Raw genomic sequence first — 18893 nt, 5'->3', positions numbered from 1 at the left:
TTTTGTCCCTTTTGTTTTTCTCCACCCTGTCTTCTGGCCAATGGCATTTTTATTTCCTTTCTTTTTTTTTTTTTTTTAAATCATGGCAGATTTCAGAGAAAACAGAAAATGGAAAAAAAAATCAGGAAACCAGTTGTTATAAAGTAATTTAAAATGAGGAAAAAAAGAAAAACTTATGTACAAAACCAAGGGGTGTTTTTAGAACCTTGTATAGAAATAAATTCGTGTAAAAGGATCAGAGGCAGTGGAGCTACTGATGTGAGTGTAAGCGTGGGAAACAGCTATTTGGGGAGACGTTCAAGGCCAGTACTAAGGATTTACAGTAGAGTGTGCGAACGGTAAGAACGAATGCTGTGTGATGGGGCCGTGTGTGTATCCCTAGCCATAGAAGGGCACAACTTTGAAATCTCTGAAGTGAAATCTTGGTTTATGAGGGTTCCTACATACAAATCCTGCTGTGAGGACTGTGTCGCCTAAGGTGTAAGAGCAGGGTTCAGTCGTGTGTTAACAAGATACCTCGAAGCTCTCCCTATCCAGGAAATGGAAGCACGGCCTCCTGGAAGGACCTGCACTGCTGCCAGAGCATCTGTGGGCTCAGTGCTAATTCCAGCTGGCATATCCTGTGGCACCTAAAACCAGAGGTTTCCAGTGGTGGAACCCATAACCGGGATTGAAGAATGAAACAGGACAGTTGTAGTGCTGAGGGGCAGAGCGTGGGCGGGAAACCTGGACTTCCCCCCTGGCTCTCCCATCAACCAGTGTCGGCCGCAATGCTTCTTCAAATGTTAAATGAAGGGATTGGGCTAGATCACCTCCAAGATTCCTTTCTGAAAATTAAAAATCTTTTAAGCACTGAAAAAGTTGTGACAAAGCTCCCACGTCTGACAACATGGCCATCCTGTGTGGGACTGCCGGGCAGCCACGCTCATTAGCTGGTGGCGTGTGGATAGGCAATGAAACACCACCTCTTAGCTGTAGGGCTCGGGCTCTTGTGTGGGCATCCAAGATAGTCTCAGTCCGTGGTGTGACGCTAACGACTGTATCACATATGACCAAACGTGCAGTGTGTGTTTCCTGCATATTTACTACGTTTCCCCTGTTCTCACCAACTGTTGAATTGACATTGAGAGCCCTACCTTCATCACAGGTATTACAACCAGCATCTCTTTTGAAGGGTACCCTCACACTTCAACAGCAACAACCCTATGAAGTAAGCAGGATACCAGGCATTTTGCTAGACACGGAAATAGGCACGGAGATTAGATAATCCAAGGGTCTGCCGCGTGCAATTAGAGGGACGTCTTCTAGATTCTATTGCTCTATCTACCACCTGCTCAGTAGTAAACCTGGGGTTTCACCTTGTCCTTTTTTACATATTTGAGCTAAATTATGTGGCTGAAATGTTTCATTGAAAATCTGCCATGTGGGCGTTCCCTGGTGGCCCAGTGGTTAGGATCTTGGGCTCTCACAGCCGCCACCCGGCTTCACTCCCTGGGCGGGGAACGACCCGCAAGCCGCGGCACAGTCCAAAAAACAAAAACAAAAAAAACCCCAAACCAAAACCTGCCATGTGACATTAATACTTATTAAGAACGCGTGATTTGGGGTGACAGTGATCTCCAAAACTGTCTTCCTAACACTCTCCGGCTCTGGGCGTTGAGTTCTGCGTCCCTGGTGTGGTGGCGGCCTGTCGTGCACTTGGTGGCTTTCCATCCGGACGAGAAGCGTAGTTGTCGCTGTGATGTCGCGGACCAGGGTGATAGTCGGCATCCAACTGGCCCCGTTGTGACAGCTCCGTGCCCCAATCCTTTCAGAATTATGGTGCCAGTTAACATCGTACCCAAACTCGAATAAAAAGGGAGACAAACAGGAGGGCAAGGCCAGAAGCACTCTGTCACTTTACAAGCGAGAACGTCCTCAAGTGACAGGAACCCTGACAAAAGGTGTGGAGAGCCGCAGCTTTATTGTGTGAGTAGTTCTTTGTATTTATAAGTAGAGTTTATAAATAATCAACTGTTTCCACGTTAAAACATAATCCTGGGGAGTTGGTGTTCGCGCGAGTGAACAGAAACGGGGAGGATTTAAACCTCGCATCGCCAGGCGCCTCCTCAACTTCCTAAGAAACTAGCGACGCGGAAGAAGGCACCTGCTCTGGTCGCCAGCTTCACATTCCGCCAAAGGGGCCGATTCACATTCCCCAGCTGCTGAGACGGACTCTCTGTGGACTGAAAGCCCAAAGAGACAGGTTTCCTTGCTCTCACGCCCGCACGTCCCCGTCCTGGAGGGGATGGAAGTTTGAGCGAGGACGCAAAATGGCGCCCTCGGCCGCGGCGGCCACCGCCGCCGACCCCGCACCCGGCCGACCCGCCACGGACCAGTGTCTGCGCCAGGCGAAGGCAACTCGGCGGGCCCTGTACTCAGACCGGAAGTTCGTCTCGTGAGGGCGGAAGTTCTCCTCGTGAGGGCGGAAAGTTCCCCTCGTGAGGGCGGAAGGGCTCCAGGCCGGGTAGGAGCTCTTCGGCTCCCTTCGCGTTCAGTCACTTCCGGGGCGGAGCGGAAGTTGCTTTGTTTTGCTTCAAGATGGCTGCGGGGATGTATTTGGAACATTATCTGGACAGTAAGAGCAGGCTGGAGGAGGGGGTCAGGGGTCACAGACGGGTCGGGGGGATCGGGGCTGAGGAGCTTCACGGCTCCGAAGTCTCGGTGGTCAGAAAGTGACAGTCGTGAAAGGTTGAGCGAGAGAAAATACTGGAGGGTGTGAAGAAATAGGGGGCGGGGCACCGGGGTCGAGGCCTCGCTCTGGGGTGTAGACGGGGGAGGGGCTGCGCGGCAGGGCTGGGGGACGGCTCTTGAAGGGCTGGTGGGCATAGCCGGGAAGATATTTGCTGCCCCCGTCTGCAGAGTCTCTGGCCTCAGCATATATCATTTTCTTAAAATCGTTCCGAATCGGTCGTTTTCGTATTAATATATCATCCACTGCCATTTGGAGCAGCGATGATCTGCTCGCGGCTCCTCCAACCAGTTCTTTCGAAGAAGCGGCTTCTCGTGGGGATGGGGGGTTACGAGTGACCACTGTCACATGATGAACCGGAAGGCTTCTCTTGGAGTAAAGATCCAATTCCCATCAAATGGAAATCTGGTGTTATGTTTATGCTATTTGTGTAACCTACCTCTTCACAGAGTCCGTCACCCTATGCCCTTACATTTGCCTTACCGTTGAGAGTCATTCATTCGTTTTTTGAGGTTCTGCTATGGGTCAGACATAATGGCGGGTACTGGCGATATACAAGAATGAATAAGATCCGGCTCTTGCCCTCAAGTGCTCATAGTCTAGTAGAACACAGGTTCTGCTAATATTTATAAAACAGTGTGACAAATGAAATAATAGAAATACATTAAAAGGACAGTAGGTAACACTGGAGAAGGAGGGGCTCATTACCTGGGGGTGTAGGTAAAGCTTTACAGAGGATGTGATGTATAGAAACTTGAAGGTTGAGTGCGGAGAGGGAGAGGGAATTGCAGGTTGGGGAAAGCATCAGCAAAGGTGTTATGATGGGTTTGTGGCAAAGCCAGGGAAAAGTGAGGCCAGAGTGTTTGATGTATAGGACTCCGAGGTGCAAGATTGGGAAACGAGACTGGAGAAGGTAGCTGGGGCTAGGTTGTGCAAGGTCGTTTAAGCCAAGCTAAGAAGCTCGCACGTTATATTTATTTGTTTGTTTGTTTGTTTTAGCTGCATTGGGTCTTCGTTGCTGCCCGCAGGCTTTCTCTAGTTGCGGTGAGCGGGGGCTACTCTTCGTTGCAGTGTGCGGGCTTCTCATTGCGGTGGTTTCTCTTGTTGCGGAGCACGGGCTCGAGGCGCGCCGGCTTCAGTAGTTGTGGCACGCGGGCTCAGTAGTTGTGGCTCGTGGGCTCTAGAGCGCAGGCTCAGTAGTTGTGGCACACGGGCTTAGTTGCTCCGCAGCATGTGCGATCTTCCTGGATCAGGGCCCGAACCCGCGTCCCCCGCATCGGCAGGCGGACTCTCAACCAGTGCGGGTGGGCGGATTCTTAACCACTGCACCACCAGGGAAGTCCACCAGCGTGCACTTTAAATAGCGAGGAACCAACAGATTTTCTAAATAGAGTGATTTTTTTATATACAGGAAAATAAATGTTGCATGATAAATTGGAGCATGATGACATTGGTAATAGGGAGATCAGTTAGGGATAACAGTCCTGGTCAGAGATGAGGACCTGATCTCAGGGAGTGACAGAAGTGTTTAGGAGTTAAATATGACAGGATTGACTGACTGAGTGGTTGAGAGAGAAGGAGGAATCTAAGGTGACTTCTCTATTTCCTGTTTGGGAAGTGAGGTAGACAGTAAATCATCAACAAGATAGGAAATTCAGGAGTAACAGTAACATATTTATTCAACTTAGATTTAAGCATAGGAATGGTAATTGTATCTGTAAGAGTAAATAAGATGGAGATCGTTCAGAGAAAGCAAGTGAGAAAATTAGAGGATTAAATTAAGTGTAAGCTCAAGAAAATATTAACATTTAAGGGACAGGCTAAGGAAATGTCAGTGACGGAATTGCTAGAAAGTATGTGATGAGATTTGGAATCTTAAGAGGAAGAAAGTTATTCGAAGACGAGAAGATGGTGCCAGATCCTGCGAAGGTAATTTTTTTAGGATGAGACTAGTAACCCATCATTTGACTTGGTAAGTCACTGATGGCTTAGTCTCAGTAAACTGGTGGTGGCGAACCTGAGTTTATAGGTTAAAGCAGTGGAGGCATTTTAAAAGTTGGAAGTGGAGTCATGGGAAGAGATTTTTCTTTTATGAGAGAGACTTAAGTATTCATGCACTTATTCAAGTATTTATTGAGGATCCTCTGTATGCACATCATAGTTCTAAACTCTAGAGAAATAGGGAAGAAGACAGATGCATCTAACCCTTCTGGAGAGCTGGGGAGACATACCAAATAACTAATTACACAATTACTTATGTAAGTACATTGGATAAGAGCCCAAAAGGGTAGACACAGAATACCACGACAGGGACTTCCCTGGTGGTCCAGTGGTTAAGACTCCGCACTCCCAATGCAGGGGGCCTGGGTTCGATCCGTGGTCAGGGAGGGAGCTAGATCCCACACGCTGCAAATACAAGATCCCACATGCCACAACTAAAAGGTCCCGCACGCAGCAACAAAGATCCCGTGTACTGCAACTAAGACCCCACGCAGCGAAATACGTATTTAAAAAAAAAAATAGCATGACAGCATAATCCAGGGCACTTGTTGGAGTTTGGGGCAGTCAGGGTTGAGCTGAACTTTGAAGAATGAACAGGAATTTGAAGGCCAAGAGGTATGGTGGAGGTGGGATGAAGAAGACTGGGCAGGGCATTCTGGGCAGAGAGAGTAGCGTGTGAAAAGCCAAGTGTCATGAAGAGCACTGGCAAGTTCAAGGCACTCAGTGGAGGCCAGTATGATACAGCAGAGAGAGAGCACAGACAGGGACTGATGTGAGTTAGGGCTGGTGTGAGGGAAGCAAGGGCCAGAAAGTGCAGAATAGCAATAGGAATATTGCAGTAGGAGGTTACTCGAGGGTTATAAACAGGACAGTGACTTGAGCAGATCTGCTTTTTTTTTTTTTTTTTGCGGTACGCGGGCCTCTCACCGTTGTGGCCTCTCCCGTTGCGGAGCACAGGCTCCGGACGCGCAGGCTCAGCGGCCATGGCTCATGGGCCCAGCTGCTCCGCGGCATGTGGGATCTTCCCGGACCGGGGCACGAACCCGTGTCCCCTGCATCGGCAGGCGGACCCCCAACCACTGCGCCACCAGGGAAGCCCAGATCTGCATTTTTTAAAGAACAATTCTGGCTACTGTATGGAGAGCAGGTTGGAAGTGTGTGTGTGATGAGTGGTGGAGGATGCCAGGAGGGTATTTGTAAGTTGAGGGCAAGGAGCTTGGAGACAGAGATTGAAAGAAAGGAAAGGGAAAGGCTGATTTGTAAAGTCACTGAAGGGAGGAAGGGTGGGAAAGCTGTGTAGAGATGGAGGGGTTAGTTGTGGAAAGAGGCGGACGTGACCTCTCCTGAGAGCAGAACGATGAGTGCTGTAACAGATAATCCAGCGGTTTGAAGGAGGGAAAACCGAGTGTTGTTTTGGACCTGTTCTTTAAAAGCAGCGGTAGGGCCTAGGACGTCCAGGGAGGCTCAATTTCTCCTCTTCTCCCCAGGTATTGAAAACCTCCCATTTGAACTGCAGAGAAACTTCCAGCTCATGAGGGACCTGGACCAAAGAACAGAGGGTACGTACAGAGTAAGGAGTCCAGTGTATAGTGAGTGTGTATATGATCGTTTCTTCTTCTGTCTGGTGTTAGCATATCGTCTGGTCTGGATTGCTGCAGCTTCTCTCTCTCTCTCTCTCTCTCTCTCTCTCACTCTCTCTCTTGCAGTTCTTAGAAGGAGAGTAATAATGACCCATATTTGTGTGTCAGCTTTTCCATAACACATGGCGTATTGTGACAGTGCCTCAAGAATTCAAAGATGCTGTGCTCTTTATATCTCCCTCAAGAAGAATTAAAAAAACCAAAGTCATGCCTAGAATCATTTCTGTTCTCCATGTTCAGTACGTTTATAGGAAGACTAGAATGTTTCTATTCCATTGGATTGTTAATGTTACTGTCACAAAATTCACTGTGGCTTTAGACTGCAACTCATGTTGGTAGACAGGAACTTTGCTGCATGAGAAGATCTTAAAAAGAAAGGAAAAAAGAAGGAAGAGCAGCAATTAACAAACATCAGGATCTCTACACTATATTCTTCAGCCGCACAGAAGCACTGGGTACCATCTGTGGCCTTGCCTGGGCGTTGAGCAAGTCTGGCTGCACTGAGGCATGCATTTAGAGCCTGAGGCCACACTACAGTGGTCAGGTTTGTCTCTTCAAGGTCAAAGGTATTTGTTGGAGCTATCCCCCCGCACCTGCTGATGGATATGTAGGTGCATCCTCATGTAACTGTGCCCAAGGATGTAACAAGCTGTTGTTAGAATACCTAAAGCTGTGATTTAAGTTACTCTTGGTAAGTTCACTCATGAAAAGGTGAACATCATCTAAAATCCTGGACGTAGGCCCCTGAGAACTCCCTGCTGAATGCTGAGCACCAGCTCCTTGCTTTGTAATACAGTTCCAGCTCTTGAGTTCATGCACAGAAAGACCAGTTGGAGATTACTGAACTACATACATGCTTTTCCAGCTTCCTCCAAGGGCCTCAAATGAAGCGGGGCGTAAACCTAGTGTGCGCGCAGGTCTTCCCTGTTACCTATTGCTGCCCCGTGTTGCAGTCATACTTTTTTCTCCATCGACATGTTTTGTGAGCACTACCAAATATTGGGCAGTGGGCATCTAAAGTCTCAGTGTCTTGGGACGTCACCAGCCTTGCAGAAACGTTTGGAGCAATATCTAAAATGAACAAACAGAAAAAAAGTGATGGGAAATATAAGCAAGTTGCAAACGATGAGCAAAACAGGGTGGGCAGTAAGTAGAAGAACTGTGCCGTGAATGGACCAGGGCCTAATTTTAAATGATGAGATATAGATGTACAGACCTGGAAGCCAGCAGCAGCAGATGACCCAGCCTGGTTTGTAGCACTCAGAGCTGTCGTGGGATGTTTTCGAGACGAGAAACCAGATGGCTTTTGAGAGAAAGTTCATGGTTCAAGAGGCAGCAAGCCCTGCAAAGAAGCATCTTCAGACAGCGACAAAAACACACTTCGTATTAGTGCCGGGTGCCAGGAATCCCTCATTATGGTTCAATAAATTCAGTTCCAACTATGATAGCAATGTTTTCAGCACCCGAAGGCACCTTTGAAACAAATATTGTGAACATGTTGCATTACTTGAGTACGTGGCACAGTACCTAGGAATGTTCAGTACGTTTTAATTGGAAGGTTATGATGGTCAATGGAAAAGGTCCAAGGAGCAAGAGGAAGAAGTGTGTTCCACCTAGCCACTCAGGGGCCATTGTGACCAGGCCTCTGTCTCTGTTGTAGACCTGAAGGCTGAAATTGACAAGTTGGCCACTGAGTATATGAGTAGCGCCCGCAGCCTGAGCTCCGAGGAGAAATTGGCCCTTCTCAGACAGATCCAGGAAGCCTATGGCAAGTGCAAGGGATTTGGTGACGACAAGGTGCAGCTTGCCATGCAGACCTATGAGATGGTATGGCCCTGTTCATGGCTCCCCACCTGCCTCCCGTCTATTCCTCGGGGTCCTAGACCCCCTCCTTCAGCCGTGTTGGGATCTGTTTTGGGTCTGGGAGATCCATAGAATCTGCCTCCGCCTGTTTTCTTTAACTGGAACCAGCCCTGTAGCTCTTCCTTCTCCTTCCTTCCCACCCAGGTGGACAAACACATTCGGCGACTGGACACAGACCTGGCCCGTTTTGAGGCTGATCTGAAGGAGAAGCAGATTGAGTCAAGTGACTATGACAGCTCTTCCAGCAAAGGCAAAAAGAGTGAGGAGGGGGGCGGGGCTGTGAGAGGTGGGGCGAGGGGTGGGGCGAGGACCCCGAGGGAGAAGCCAGCCTGCTCCTCAGCTCCGAGGGAGGGCCACCGGCTTGGAGGAGGGGCAGGGGGAGGGGGGCTTAACCCATCCTTCTGTCTCCCTGCCTTCTGGCTTCCCCCCCTTTTGCCTAGAAGGCCGGACTCAAAAGGAGAAGAAGGCTGCCCGTGCTCGTTCCAAAGGGAAAAACTCCGACGAAGAAGCCCCCAAGGCTGCCCAGAAGAAGTTAAAACTTGTGCGCACGTGAGTGTGTCAGGGAGCATTTTGCCAAGGGACAGACTCCTCTTTCCCGCCACCTCACCCCAGCCACAATGCCCCTTGCCACTTTGCTGTGTCCTGTGCCAACAACTCTCCTTGCCATTTTGGTATCTGCTGGATACAGAGGAGAAGCCACAGATCACTAGCCCCACAAGGACCTCCTCCTCTGCGGGCTCTGAGCATCTCAAGCTGTAGCTTCCCTTCCTGCAGATGACACTTTCTCTCCCTCTTGGCACGCAGAAGCCCTGAGTATGGGATGCCCTCAGTGACCTTTGGCAGTGTCCACCCCTCTGATGTGTTGGATATGCCTGTGGATCCCAACGAACCCACCTATTGCCTTTGTCACCAGGTCTCCTATGGAGAGATGATTGGCTGTGACAACCCTGATGTAAGAACTGTTTTGCCTCAGGATGGGGGGGGGTTCTGGTGGACATGAAGGGAGTTGGGTACAAGAAGGGGGGTAACGGTTGAATAGGGGGACTTCGGGATAGGAGAAAGGTAGTTGGAGTTGGTTGGCCTTGGACCCTTCAAGAATTCTCCCAAGGGATGGAATAGGGGAGTATTCCTAAAGGATGGGGAGGGGAATGGAGGGTGGGGGGGTTCTTTTCTTTCCTCTGCCCCCCCCCACCCCGGTCCCTGAGTTCTGCTTCTCCCATCCTCTTCCTTTCCCAGTGTTCCATCGAGTGGTTCCATTTTGCCTGTGTGGGGCTGACCACCAAGCCTCGGGGGAAGTGGTGAGTGAGAGCTGCGGTGGGGCTGGACTGTCACGAGCTGAGTGAGTGACAGAGGGCATCCTCCCTTTCGCTCACTCTCTCCCCCTTCTCTGTCACGTTCCTTTGTAGGTTTTGCCCACGCTGCTCCCAAGAACGGAAGAAGAAATAGACAAGGGCCTTGGATTCCAACACAGTTTCTTCCACATCCCCTGACCTGGGCTAGTGGGGAGAGGGATGCCTGGCTGGGGTCAGGGAGAGGTGGGTGGCGCAGAGTTGTCATCCCCTCTCCTCGCCTCCCCACTCCTGGTGCTGAGGCTGCACCCAGACCCTGGTACGGGGGTTGCTGCAGCCACTAACGGTATGTGCTCTCATTCAGCCCGCCCCCTTCAGAGGGAAGGGGTCTTGCCCACTGTCCTTTTGCCTCCATGCTGAGGTTGGTGCTGTATTTTTGAGGGATGGTCCTCTTACTCCCCTTGCTTTGTATTTAAGGACTGGGGCAGTAGCATGGGGCCCTCCCCCAGCCTCCTGATCCCCTCCCCTCGTGGGGGGCCATGGCGTGATAAACTTTCTTCACTCTCTTCCTGCTTTTCCAGCGGGGGCTCCTCCAGATCATCTGGGCTGTGGCCCTGGCTGAAGGGTCACCCCTTCCTCTGTGCCAAGAGGATTCGTCCTGGTTTGTGAGTGGGAGGGGCAGGGTGGAGTGCAGATATCTCATATGGAAAGGAATTGGGTCGGTGAATAAAAGCTGTACATGTTGGCCTGCTGTGTTTATTGTAGAGACACTATTTCAGTGCATGTGCTAAGCATATTTTGCATCCTCTGAGTTGGCTAAAAGGTGGGAGGATGACATGCCAGAAGTGGGACAAGATGTGGAACCAGAAGTGGTACCTCTGCCCCAGAATCCACAACTTGTCAACTTCTCTGGAACCACCCGAGCTGCCTGGGGACTGTGCCTCAGACCAGGGTTTCCAAAACCTTTACGATTCTGCATCTTTTCTCCCTTAGATGCCTTTCACTTAATTTCCAGTAAATGTGTATTTTGTGCTTTATACGTGACTAAGTATCAGGCTGACTTATTTTAAACACAAAACAGAAAAACACGTAGTTTGCCCTACACCAGTGAGCTGTCTGGCCCGCCTCCACCAGGAAACCACCTCCTTAGACTGAGCCCCCCTTATGCCCCATCTCCTCCTCACCCGAACCCCCTCTTGCTTCTCCTTCGGCTCCTTACCTGGAGGCGCCCTCTCCAGACTTGGTGTTGTACGTCCCATCTCTGCGCGCCTCACTTCCAGGCCTCACCCCTTCTTGGGCAGATTGTAAAATAGGGCTAGTAACAGTATCCACTTTACGGGATCACCTTGAGATGAAAAAACGTCACGCGTAAGGAACAACACAGGAGCTCCGCCGTCCAAGGCACCGAGTCAGTGATCACTCCTGCCCTCCTTGTCCTCTCGTGCTGGAGCGTGACACGCGGGGACCCGCACCCGCCCTCCGACCGAGCCCGGCCAAACGTCCGTTTCCCCGTCCCCCACCCCCCGCGTGGCCCGCCCCGCCCTTTGTGACGTCGGCGGCCTCGCACCCGCGGCCCCCGCCCGCCGGCTAGCCCTGGCTCGGCCCGTTAGAGGCTGCTCGGTCCCGGGAACACGGGCGACCGTCCGGGGCCATGAGGCAGCTCGCCGCCGCCTCCCTTCTCTCACTCCTGAGGGGTGAGCGCGCGTCCGCCCCCGGAGCCCTCCCTGCACCGTCTCTGAACCGCCTTCCCCTGGGCCGGCCGCTTCCAGCCCCTCCCCCCGCCCCAGCCCTCTCGCCCTCGCCCGCGGGCTCGGCGGCCAGACACCCCGGTCCCCGTGTGCACGGGCCGGCTCGCCCGGTGTCGGAGTTGGGGCCATCCGTGGTCTGTTTCCCGCCCCGCAGTGCTGCTCCTGCCTCCGGCACCGGCCCCCGCCCAGGATACCCTCTCGACCTCCACTCCGGGCAGCCCCCTCTCTCCCACCGAGTATGAGCGCTTCTTTGCGCTGCTGACCCCAACCTGGAAGGCAGAGACCACCTGCCGGCTCCGCGCAACCCACGGCTGCCGGAACCCCACCCTCGTCCAGCTGGACCAGTATGAAAACCACGGCCTGGTGCCGGAAGGTGAGGGCCCGCCTCGAGGGCCAGACCTGTGCTCGCTGGACCCGGGGCGAGGGGGTGGCTGGCGCCTCACACTGAGCCCGCGTGCTGGGCTCTCCAGACCCCGGGAGCCCACCGCCCCGTCCCGCCCCCTCCCAGAGGGCGTGCCCCCTCCCAGAGGGCGTTCCCCCTGGTGTGTTCACTTCCGCCGCACGCCCTTCCCCAGGCGCTGTCTGCTCCGACCTCCCTCATGCCTCCCGGTTTGAGTCCTTCTGCCAGTTTACTCAGTACCGTTGCTCCAACCACGTCTACTACGCCAAGGTGAGGCCGGGACAGAGGTTGGATCTGGTGTCAAGGATCAAGGGACAGGCGGTGGCAGTGGCGCCAAGCCAGCCTTAGGTCCTCCCTACCTGCCACTTTGCCATCATTTACCCAGATTATACGTGCATACAGTCTCACCTTGGGCATTCAGACTGTCAGAACAGTCCTGTTACTGCAAGAAAAGTAGGGAAGAGGGATGGGAGGAGGCAGAGATAAGCCCTTCCAGCAGGTCAGTGATGTCATTCAAGTCAAATGCAAAAGACTGAAGGCAGGAGTGTGGGCCAGACGGGAGTCTGATCTTGCAGGGGACCTTTCTCAGGTCTAGAGAGTTCCACCGGGGGCCATGTGCCCTCATTCCCGCCCAGGAACTGTGAGAGAGGAGACCCGAGGGACAGGGACGGAGGATAAGCAGGAGTAGAAGTCCGCCCTTTGGGAAAGGCGTTCCCACTTTGCTTCTCTCCTTGCAGCGGGTCGGGTGCTCCCAGCCAGTCTCAATCCTCTCACCAAACACTCTCAAGGAGGTGGACACTTCCTCTGAAGTGCCGCTCACGACGATGACCTCCCCCAAGTCCTCCCACATCACAGGTGAGACGCTCCCAGCCCCTGGGAGACGCCCAGCCTCTCCTCCCACGAGTCCCAGAGCCCAGGGTTTAAGGCATCAGTGGGAGGGACGTGGGGAGATGAGCCAGTGGAGGTGGCCATGGGCAGCTGTTTACATAAGGGAGAGCCTGCTTTTTCTGAATACAAGTTAGGGCTTTCCTGTCCCAGGATGTTTTCTGACATTACGTACATCTCTGCCCTGAACCGATGTTCCCTAGCTCCCCAAAACCTTCCTACATTAAGAAGTGCTCTGGGACTTTTCCCAGCTAAAATCTTCACTCTAGAAAGGATTGGTTGCTAGGTATTCAGAATACTGGTGTTTCCTAAGTGAGGGGGACAAAAGGTGGTATTTGAGGTGGCTTAGGGAAGAGGACCACTTGTAAGGGAGGTGGAAAGGGGACCGGTGACGCTGCCTCCACTGTCGCCCTGGTAATGTTCTTTTATTTTGATATTTGTATTCTCTTCTGTGTTTTTTATGCTCAACTGAATGAATATGTGCAATTTGCGCTGCCTTTCTCTGCCTTTGTGTTTATGTATGTGTTTGTTTATGTGTTTTTGTCTGCGTTTATGTGTGTCCCTCTGCGAACAAAGACATGGGGGGTCAGAAACCTGACCATCCCTTTCCCTTCTCTCTCTTGGTCCCTCCCAAACCCTGCTGCAGCCACAGAACAACAGGCCTTCCAGCCCTGGCCCGAGCGGCTTAACAGCAGCGTGGAGGAGCTGCTACAATCCTCCCAGTCCCTGGGCGGCCAGGATCAAGGGCAGGAGCGGGAGGGACAAGAGGAGGAGTGGGAGGAAGGACAGGGCACAAAGCAGGCGCTGGAGGTGACGTCTGGGTTGCAGGCAGACCTGGAGCCCAAGACCCAGTCTGAATTTGTAACTTCCAACCCTTTCTCCTTCACTCCCCGGGTGCGGGAAGTGGAGTCTACTCCCATGACGATGGAGAACATCCAAGAGGTCATCCGATCCGTGCAGGAAATGGATGAAATGAATGAAATGAATGATGTATATGAGGAGAATATCTGGAAAGCCCAGAGCCCCGGCAGGTACAGGAAGTTCTGTCTGCCCCACCGGCCCTACCTTCCCCGCTGTCTTTGGGAATGAGAAGCCCCCTTTGCCAGCTTCGGCCTCCAGACCCATTCACATCTGCCTGGGCTTCAGGTGCACCTAGCCGCTGCCTGCCTCGCCTGCTGTGTGGCCGTCATGGGCTTAAGCACTGCCCTAGACGTCCGTCTCTACATGAAGTAGTGGGGTGCGCCCTGAACCTAGAGCTACCAGACTTGGGTTCTGGGGTTGTCTCTGACCCTGATGAGCACTGCAACTTTTACTTCCCCTTTCTGGATCTCAGTTCCTCATTTGTAAAAGGAGGCAGTTGGCCTGGAGGCTTCCGGGGCCCCATCCAGCATGCTAAATGTGTGTGACTAGGACTAGACGCTAAGGGGAGGGGAAGAGAGTGGGTGGGCTTTCTGCCCCAGCCGGTGCCGTCTTCTTGCAGTCTCCTGCAGCTGCCTCACGTGGAGGCCTTGCTGGCACTGTGCTACTCGATTGTGGAGAACACCTGTGTCATAACCCCTACAGCCAAGGCCTGGCAGCACTTGGAGGATGAGATCCTCGGTTTCGGGAAGTCGGTATGCCCACCATGCTGTTTAATGGCTCCATGCTCACCGGGCATCCTCTGGGCCTCAGGAGCGGTTAATGGGCGGGGCTACATAAAGCCCGAGGCATCATTGGAGATTCTCTCCAAGTGAGAATCCCTTCTTTGGAAGGGTATCTCCAGCTCCCCTTAAAGGAGGAGGTCACAGGACGGAGTCTGGAATCCATTTCAGTCCAGAATTCATGCTGTGGCGGCGCCTCGTTGGGTTTGAGTCATCTCCTGAGCCAGTTCACCACCGGCAGGACTTGGCTTTACCTTAGATGTAGCTCTTCTTTCCAGAGGGATCATAGAACCGTTTCCAGGGATCTGTAGAGAGATCCCAGCCTCGACGTGTCCTCAGCACCCAGCAGGTCCTATTCCCAGGAAACAGGGCTTTCAAAAAGTGCAAGTTAGCAAATGTTTGTTGAGAGCTGGTATGCCACCCATTCATCCGTTTGTTCAAATATTGATCAGGCTAGGTATTTGAGATGTTAGCAACTCTGTCCTAGGTATTTTAGCAATGAGTACAACAGATCCCATTCCCTCTCCTCCTGGAGTCCGGTGGGAGAGACAGACGCGGAAACGGAGAACGGTGTGGCAGGATCAATGCATGACGGACAAGCACAAAGTGCAGAGAGCAGATGGAGAGCACAAACGTCGCGTTGGGCTGGATCGGAGAATTGCCTCTTGGAGGAACTGATGTGTAAACTGAGACCCGGAGCTAAAAGAAGTTAACCAGGCAAAAGAAGGGGTTGGTAGAGGTTCCTGCTAGAGGGGTTAGCATCAATTTGTGCAAAGTCTCTGAGGCAAGAAAGAGAAGAAATTCCACATGGAACCAAAACAAAAAACAAAAAAAAAACGAGCACACTGCTGTTCTCGGCCCGCAGGGAGCAGGGATTCAGTAGCGTTACAAAAGGAGTGTGGTAGGTGCTGGAGAGAGAGTTCTTCTGGGTCTTTTTGTTTTTGTTTTGGAGTGTAGGAAGTTCAGGAGTGGTGGAGGGCTCACTGGATTTTTAGAGTCAAAGAGATAATAAGGGTCATGATGTGAATAATCCCGAATGGCAGTCTGAAGCATTTGTATTTAATTTGGTAAGAAAAGAGAATTCAGTCATGATTTGGGGTCAGGGACATGATGATGCGTCCCCCGTGTGCTGTTAGGAGGAGCAAGGAAGGTGACGTAAGAGATTTTGTGACTGTGACACGCTGACGGGATGGACTGGCGATGCTGCAGGGCGAGATCCTCCTTCCTCCTGGAAGGCTGGGGAGACTTGCTCAGGGCAGAGAGCCCCACCGGGCTCCACATACAAAATGTCATCCAAGAACTTGGAGGTTCTGAGCCTAGGTGCTCGGGCAGAGGACAGGTTTTGGAGTTGGAAGCACCAGGACCAGTGCCTCAGCTCCACACACACTAGACGTGGGTTTGAGCAGTTGACTCAGCCTCACGGAGCCTCGGTTTCCTCGTCAGGCACACAACGGAGGCCTGCTTAGTACCTATGCTAGTAGAAGCTTCCTGTGGAGACCCAAGGAGATGATGGTACTTAGCGCCATGGTGCGCAGCACTGTGCCGACTCTTTGTGAATGTTAGCGTTATCATTAGCGGAGAGGAAGGGAGGGTTATGGGTCTTTTTCAGACGGGCTAAGTTACATGTCTGTCAGGCACTTGGCCGTGGGGATTTGGAGCTCAGGAAAGAGATCAGAAGTGATGGTAAAGGTTTGGGTGTCACCAGCAGGGAGATGAATATTACCTGTGAGTAGATAAATAATCCAGGAAAAGGGTGAAGAAACAGAGAGCCGATGGGAGGTCCTTGAGGACCCTTGGGGAGGGGGGCAGGGAAAAGCCACAGGAGCTTCTGGAAAAGACTTAATGCGGAGACATTCTGCGGAGCGGCTCTGGAGGGCGGAAGCGGGGGAGCCTCAGTCCCCCAGCCGCGCTCCTCCTCAGGTCTGTGACAGCCTTGGGCGGCGCCACGTGGCTACATGTGCCCTCTGTGAGTTCTGCTCCCTCAAGCTGGAGCAGTGCCGCTCGGAGGCCAGCCTGCAGCGGCAGCAGTGTGACAGCTCCCACAAGACGCCCTTCGTCAGCCCCCTGCTCGCGTCCCAGAGCATGTCCGTCGGCACCCAGGTACCAAGGAGGGTGGCCTGCAGCGGCCGGGGGCCTCAGGCCCCAGGCAGGATGGGGCAGCAGGGGGGCCAGGACGCCCACCTCTCCCCTGTGCCCCGTGCCACAGGTAGGGACCCTAAAATCGGGCCGCTTTTACGCGCTGGATTTGTACGGCGGGCTGCGCATGGACTTCTGGTGTGCCCGGCTGGCCACCAAGGGCTGCGAAGACAATCGAGTCGCCAGCTGGCTCCAGACCGAGTTCCTCAGCTTCCAGGATGGGGACTTCCCCACCAAGGTCAGCGCCTTCCCCAAAGCTCAGCCCCACCCTGCTCACCCCGGTTCCCTCTGGTCCCCTGCTCTGGGGAACCCTAGGATGTGGAGGGGGGCTTGGGCCCCTGGCCTCACTGAGCCTCCTGCCTCTCCCCAGTAGACCCTCCAGACCCCCAAGAGAGCAGGATTGCGCTTAGCAAAGGCGTAGAAACCTGGAGGGCCGGGCGGGCACAGGCCATGGGGGCATGAGACAGGTCTGGTCCCAGCTCTGCCGGTTACCTGCAGGGGGTGGGGTGGGGGACTTCATCTCTGCCCCAAACGGCTGCTGACGGTGACCCAGTGCTTCCCTGCCTAAGTCTGGAGGCTCCTTCCCAAATCTTCTAGTGCTTTCCCTCTCAATGGGATCAACTTTGCTCCCCGCCTCCAGAGTTACCTCCCCGCACGGAACTAGCTGCTGTAGCTGAGAGCCCGGCCCCTCCCTTCTGTGGCTTAGCAGGAAAAAATCAAGACCAGGAAAAGCAGAGGCAGCTTAAGAGAGGGCTTTTATCTGAGCCGAGAGGCCTCCGCCCAGCTCTTCTCCCTGGGCCCCTAGATCTGGAGGGGGTCTCGGACTGCCTCAGCTGCTCCCCTGGATTTATAGATGGGCAGGCGAGGTTCATAGAGGGAAGTGACTGGCCCAGGGTCATACATTAGAGGCACTTCTGACCTCTTCCGCACTGAACAGTCCCTAGGAAGCTCCCTGAGATGGGCCCGCTGCTTGGGCCCCTCCCCTGGCCCTCGTCGCTCGGCTGCTTTCCCAGCTAGGTGACCAGCAGGGCACCCCCTTCTCAGCTCCAGCTCCTGGCTTCTTCCCAGCAACTGAACCATGGCTGAGGGTGGGACGGGAAGGGCAGAGGGGACACCCCAGGTGCAGAGGGTCTGGTTCTGTGCCCTGGTCCTGCCATCGTGGGCGCACTCTGCAGGGCTGGCGTCTGTGAGGCTTCTGATGTCTTCCCACCTCCCATCCCCCGCTCCTGGCTTAGATTTGTGACACAGAATACGTGCAGTACCCGAACTATTGTGCCTTCAAAAGCCAGCAGTGCATGATGAGAAACCGGAACCGGAAGGTGAGCCCCTCCCTCTGCCGCCCCCCCCCCCCCCCCCGCCGCCCCTGCTGCCTCCCATCAGCCCCAAGGGCTGGTCCGTTCTGGGCCCCCCGTGGCGTCCGAGCATCAGGGGTGTGGAGAGTGGGTGCATCTCCGGGCAGAGCCTCCTCCATGGAGCTCTGTCCCCACTCCTCCCGCCTTGGGGTGAGCAGCTCTCCCAGGCCCCCAGGCAGAGGGTTCCAGGAGGGAGGGAGGCAGCACATCAGAGGCCCTGTGGATACGCCAGGAGGGAAGAACCCCCAGCCGGGTTGGGCCTGAGAGGCTGAGGCCTCAGTCTTGGCTCTTGCTGTTACTCACCAAGTCGTCTGAGCCAAGTCACTTCCTCTCCAGCCTCAGGCTCCTCATTTCTGAAAGGGGGAGTCGGGCTACGTGGTGTGCCTCCCCGCTTTAAAAACCCACATCTGAGTTTCCTCCTTCCCTCTGCTCCCTGTGCCTACGCCCGCCCACCTCCTGTTCTTGAATTTCCGACACCTCGGGCTCCTGGCTTTCCTAGCTGGACCACGTGCGCCCAATCCCCGTGCAGGTGTCCCGCATGAGATGTCTGCAGAATGAGACGTACACCGTCCTGACCCCGGCCAAGAGCGAGGACCTCGTGCTTCGATGGAGCCAGGAGTTTAGCACCTTGACTCTCGGCCAAGCCGGCTGAGCTGGACTCTGCCCTCTCCCCACCCACTTTCCACACCCTCCATTGCTCTCAGACCCCGGGTTGTCTCTTACTTGGCCCAGACTCAACGTTTCCCTCGGGTTGGGGCAGCCGTCCCGGAGAGGTCTGCGATGGGAGCTCCACCTACCTTAAAGGATGTCTTTACATAAAATCTTTATTTTCAACCTGTGTGGGCTGTTTTGGTTCTGACCCCCTCGTTGGCCCTGCCCCAGGGGAGTCAACCCTCCAACCCCTGGATCCATCTGCAGGTGAGAGAACCATGGGGATGGTACTCAGGGAAGCAGCCCTCTGCCAGGAGGAGAAGCCCTGAGAAATCAGAGTTGGAGTGAAGAAGGTCACAGCCGGTGGGTGTCTTGGGGACCATGTGGGCCCTGAGGCCGTGGGTGTCTCCATTTCTGAAGCCCTGATCCCATGATCTCAGATGTGAATGTAGGACTGTCCCTCTGGAGGACAAGCTGAATGAGATTGTGTCCAGGGGGACCAATCCCAGACAGTAGGGTAGGACTTGCTCTTTATAGGAGGAAGGAAACAACTGGGC

General features: G+C 53.7%; 2 protein-coding genes and 1 long non-coding RNA gene across 19 annotated transcripts; 2 read left to right on the top strand and 1 right to left on the bottom strand.

The window, feature by feature from the left end:
* Positions 1-46: 46 nt before the first annotated feature.
* LOC117196330 (uncharacterized) lies at positions 47-18007 on the bottom strand. Of its 8 annotated transcripts, none has more exons than XR_007469963.1 (4): positions 17989-18007; positions 10744-10869; positions 7589-7728; positions 47-7443 (listed from the first exon to the last, which is right to left on the bottom strand). It is a non-coding gene; the product is annotated as an uncharacterized LOC117196330 (long non-coding RNA). The 8 variants fall into 8 exon arrangements; XR_004476467.2 differs by lacking the exon at positions 17989-18007 and adding an exon at positions 11672-11834; XR_004476469.2 differs by lacking the exon at positions 17989-18007 and adding an exon at positions 11542-11665.
* ING4 (inhibitor of growth family member 4) lies at positions 2531-10269 on the top strand. 5 transcript variants are annotated; one of them, XR_004476464.2, is made up of 8 exons: positions 2531-2617; positions 6220-6291; positions 8033-8199; positions 8380-8494; positions 8676-8784; positions 9149-9187; positions 9472-9533; positions 9642-10269. XR_004476464.2 is itself a non-coding variant. In XM_012536466.3 (8 exons), exons 1-8 carry the CDS (start codon positions 2581-2583, stop codon positions 9679-9681), a joined length of 738 nt encoding a protein of 245 aa, XP_012391920.1. In that variant the 5' UTR covers positions 2531-2580; the 3' UTR covers positions 9682-10269. The 5 variants fall into 5 exon arrangements, 4 of the variants coding, with proteins under 4 accessions (XP_012391920.1, XP_012391919.1, XP_012391918.1 ...); XM_012536466.3 differs by having other exon boundaries at positions 8380-8485; positions 8679-8784; positions 9040-9187; XM_012536465.3 differs by having other exon boundaries at positions 8380-8485; positions 9040-9187.
* On the top strand, positions 11087-18519 carry ACRBP (acrosin binding protein). Of its 6 annotated transcripts, none has more exons than XR_007469962.1 (10): positions 11087-11218; positions 11427-11645; positions 11848-11942; positions 12410-12527; positions 13204-13588; positions 14038-14170; positions 16118-16297; positions 16404-16571; positions 17509-17652; positions 18215-18280. XR_007469962.1 is itself a non-coding variant. In XM_033404317.2 (10 exons), the coding sequence occupies exons 1-10, from the start codon at positions 11176-11178 to the stop codon at positions 18335-18337; spliced, it is 1548 nt and encodes a 515-aa protein (XP_033260208.1). In that variant the 5' UTR covers positions 11087-11175; the 3' UTR covers positions 18338-18519. The 6 variants fall into 6 exon arrangements, 4 of the variants coding, with proteins under 4 accessions (XP_033260208.1, XP_033260207.1, XP_049549909.1 ...); XR_007469961.1 differs by having other exon boundaries at positions 18185-18250; XM_033404317.2 differs by having other exon boundaries at positions 17569-17652; positions 18215-18519.
* The last annotated feature ends 374 nt before the right edge of the window (positions 18520-18893 follow it).

The sequence above is a fragment of the Orcinus orca genome, chromosome 11, assembly GCF_937001465.1.
Source record: "Orcinus orca chromosome 11, mOrcOrc1.1, whole genome shotgun sequence".
NCBI lineage: Eukaryota > Metazoa > Chordata > Mammalia > Artiodactyla > Delphinidae > Orcinus > Orcinus orca.
The sequence above is the reverse complement of the archived record's forward strand: the minus strand, read 5'-3'. Positions and strand labels throughout refer to the sequence as shown.

Bases quoted from the DNA above. Each gene is read 5' to 3' on its own strand.
- ING4 (XM_004279043.3), top strand. From the start codon at position 2,581: ATGGCTGCGGGGATGTATTTGGAACATTATCTGGACA. The intron at 6,292-8,032 runs GTACGTACAGAG...TCTCTGTTGTAG, and splicing joins CCTGGACCAAAGAACAGAGG to ACCTGAAGGCTGAAATTGAC. The intron at 9,534-9,641 runs GTGAGTGAGAGC...GTTCCTTTGTAG, and splicing joins ACCAAGCCTCGGGGGAAGTG to GTTTTGCCCACGCTGCTCCC.
- ACRBP (XM_033404316.2), top strand. From the start codon at position 11,176: ATGAGGCAGCTCGCCGCCGCCTCCCTTCTCTCACTCCTGAGGG. The intron at 12,528-13,203 runs GTGAGACGCTCC...ACCCTGCTGCAG, and splicing joins CAAGTCCTCCCACATCACAG to CCACAGAACAACAGGCCTTC. The intron at 14,171-16,117 runs GTATGCCCACCA...GCTCCTCCTCAG, and splicing joins TCCTCGGTTTCGGGAAGTCG to GTCTGTGACAGCCTTGGGCG.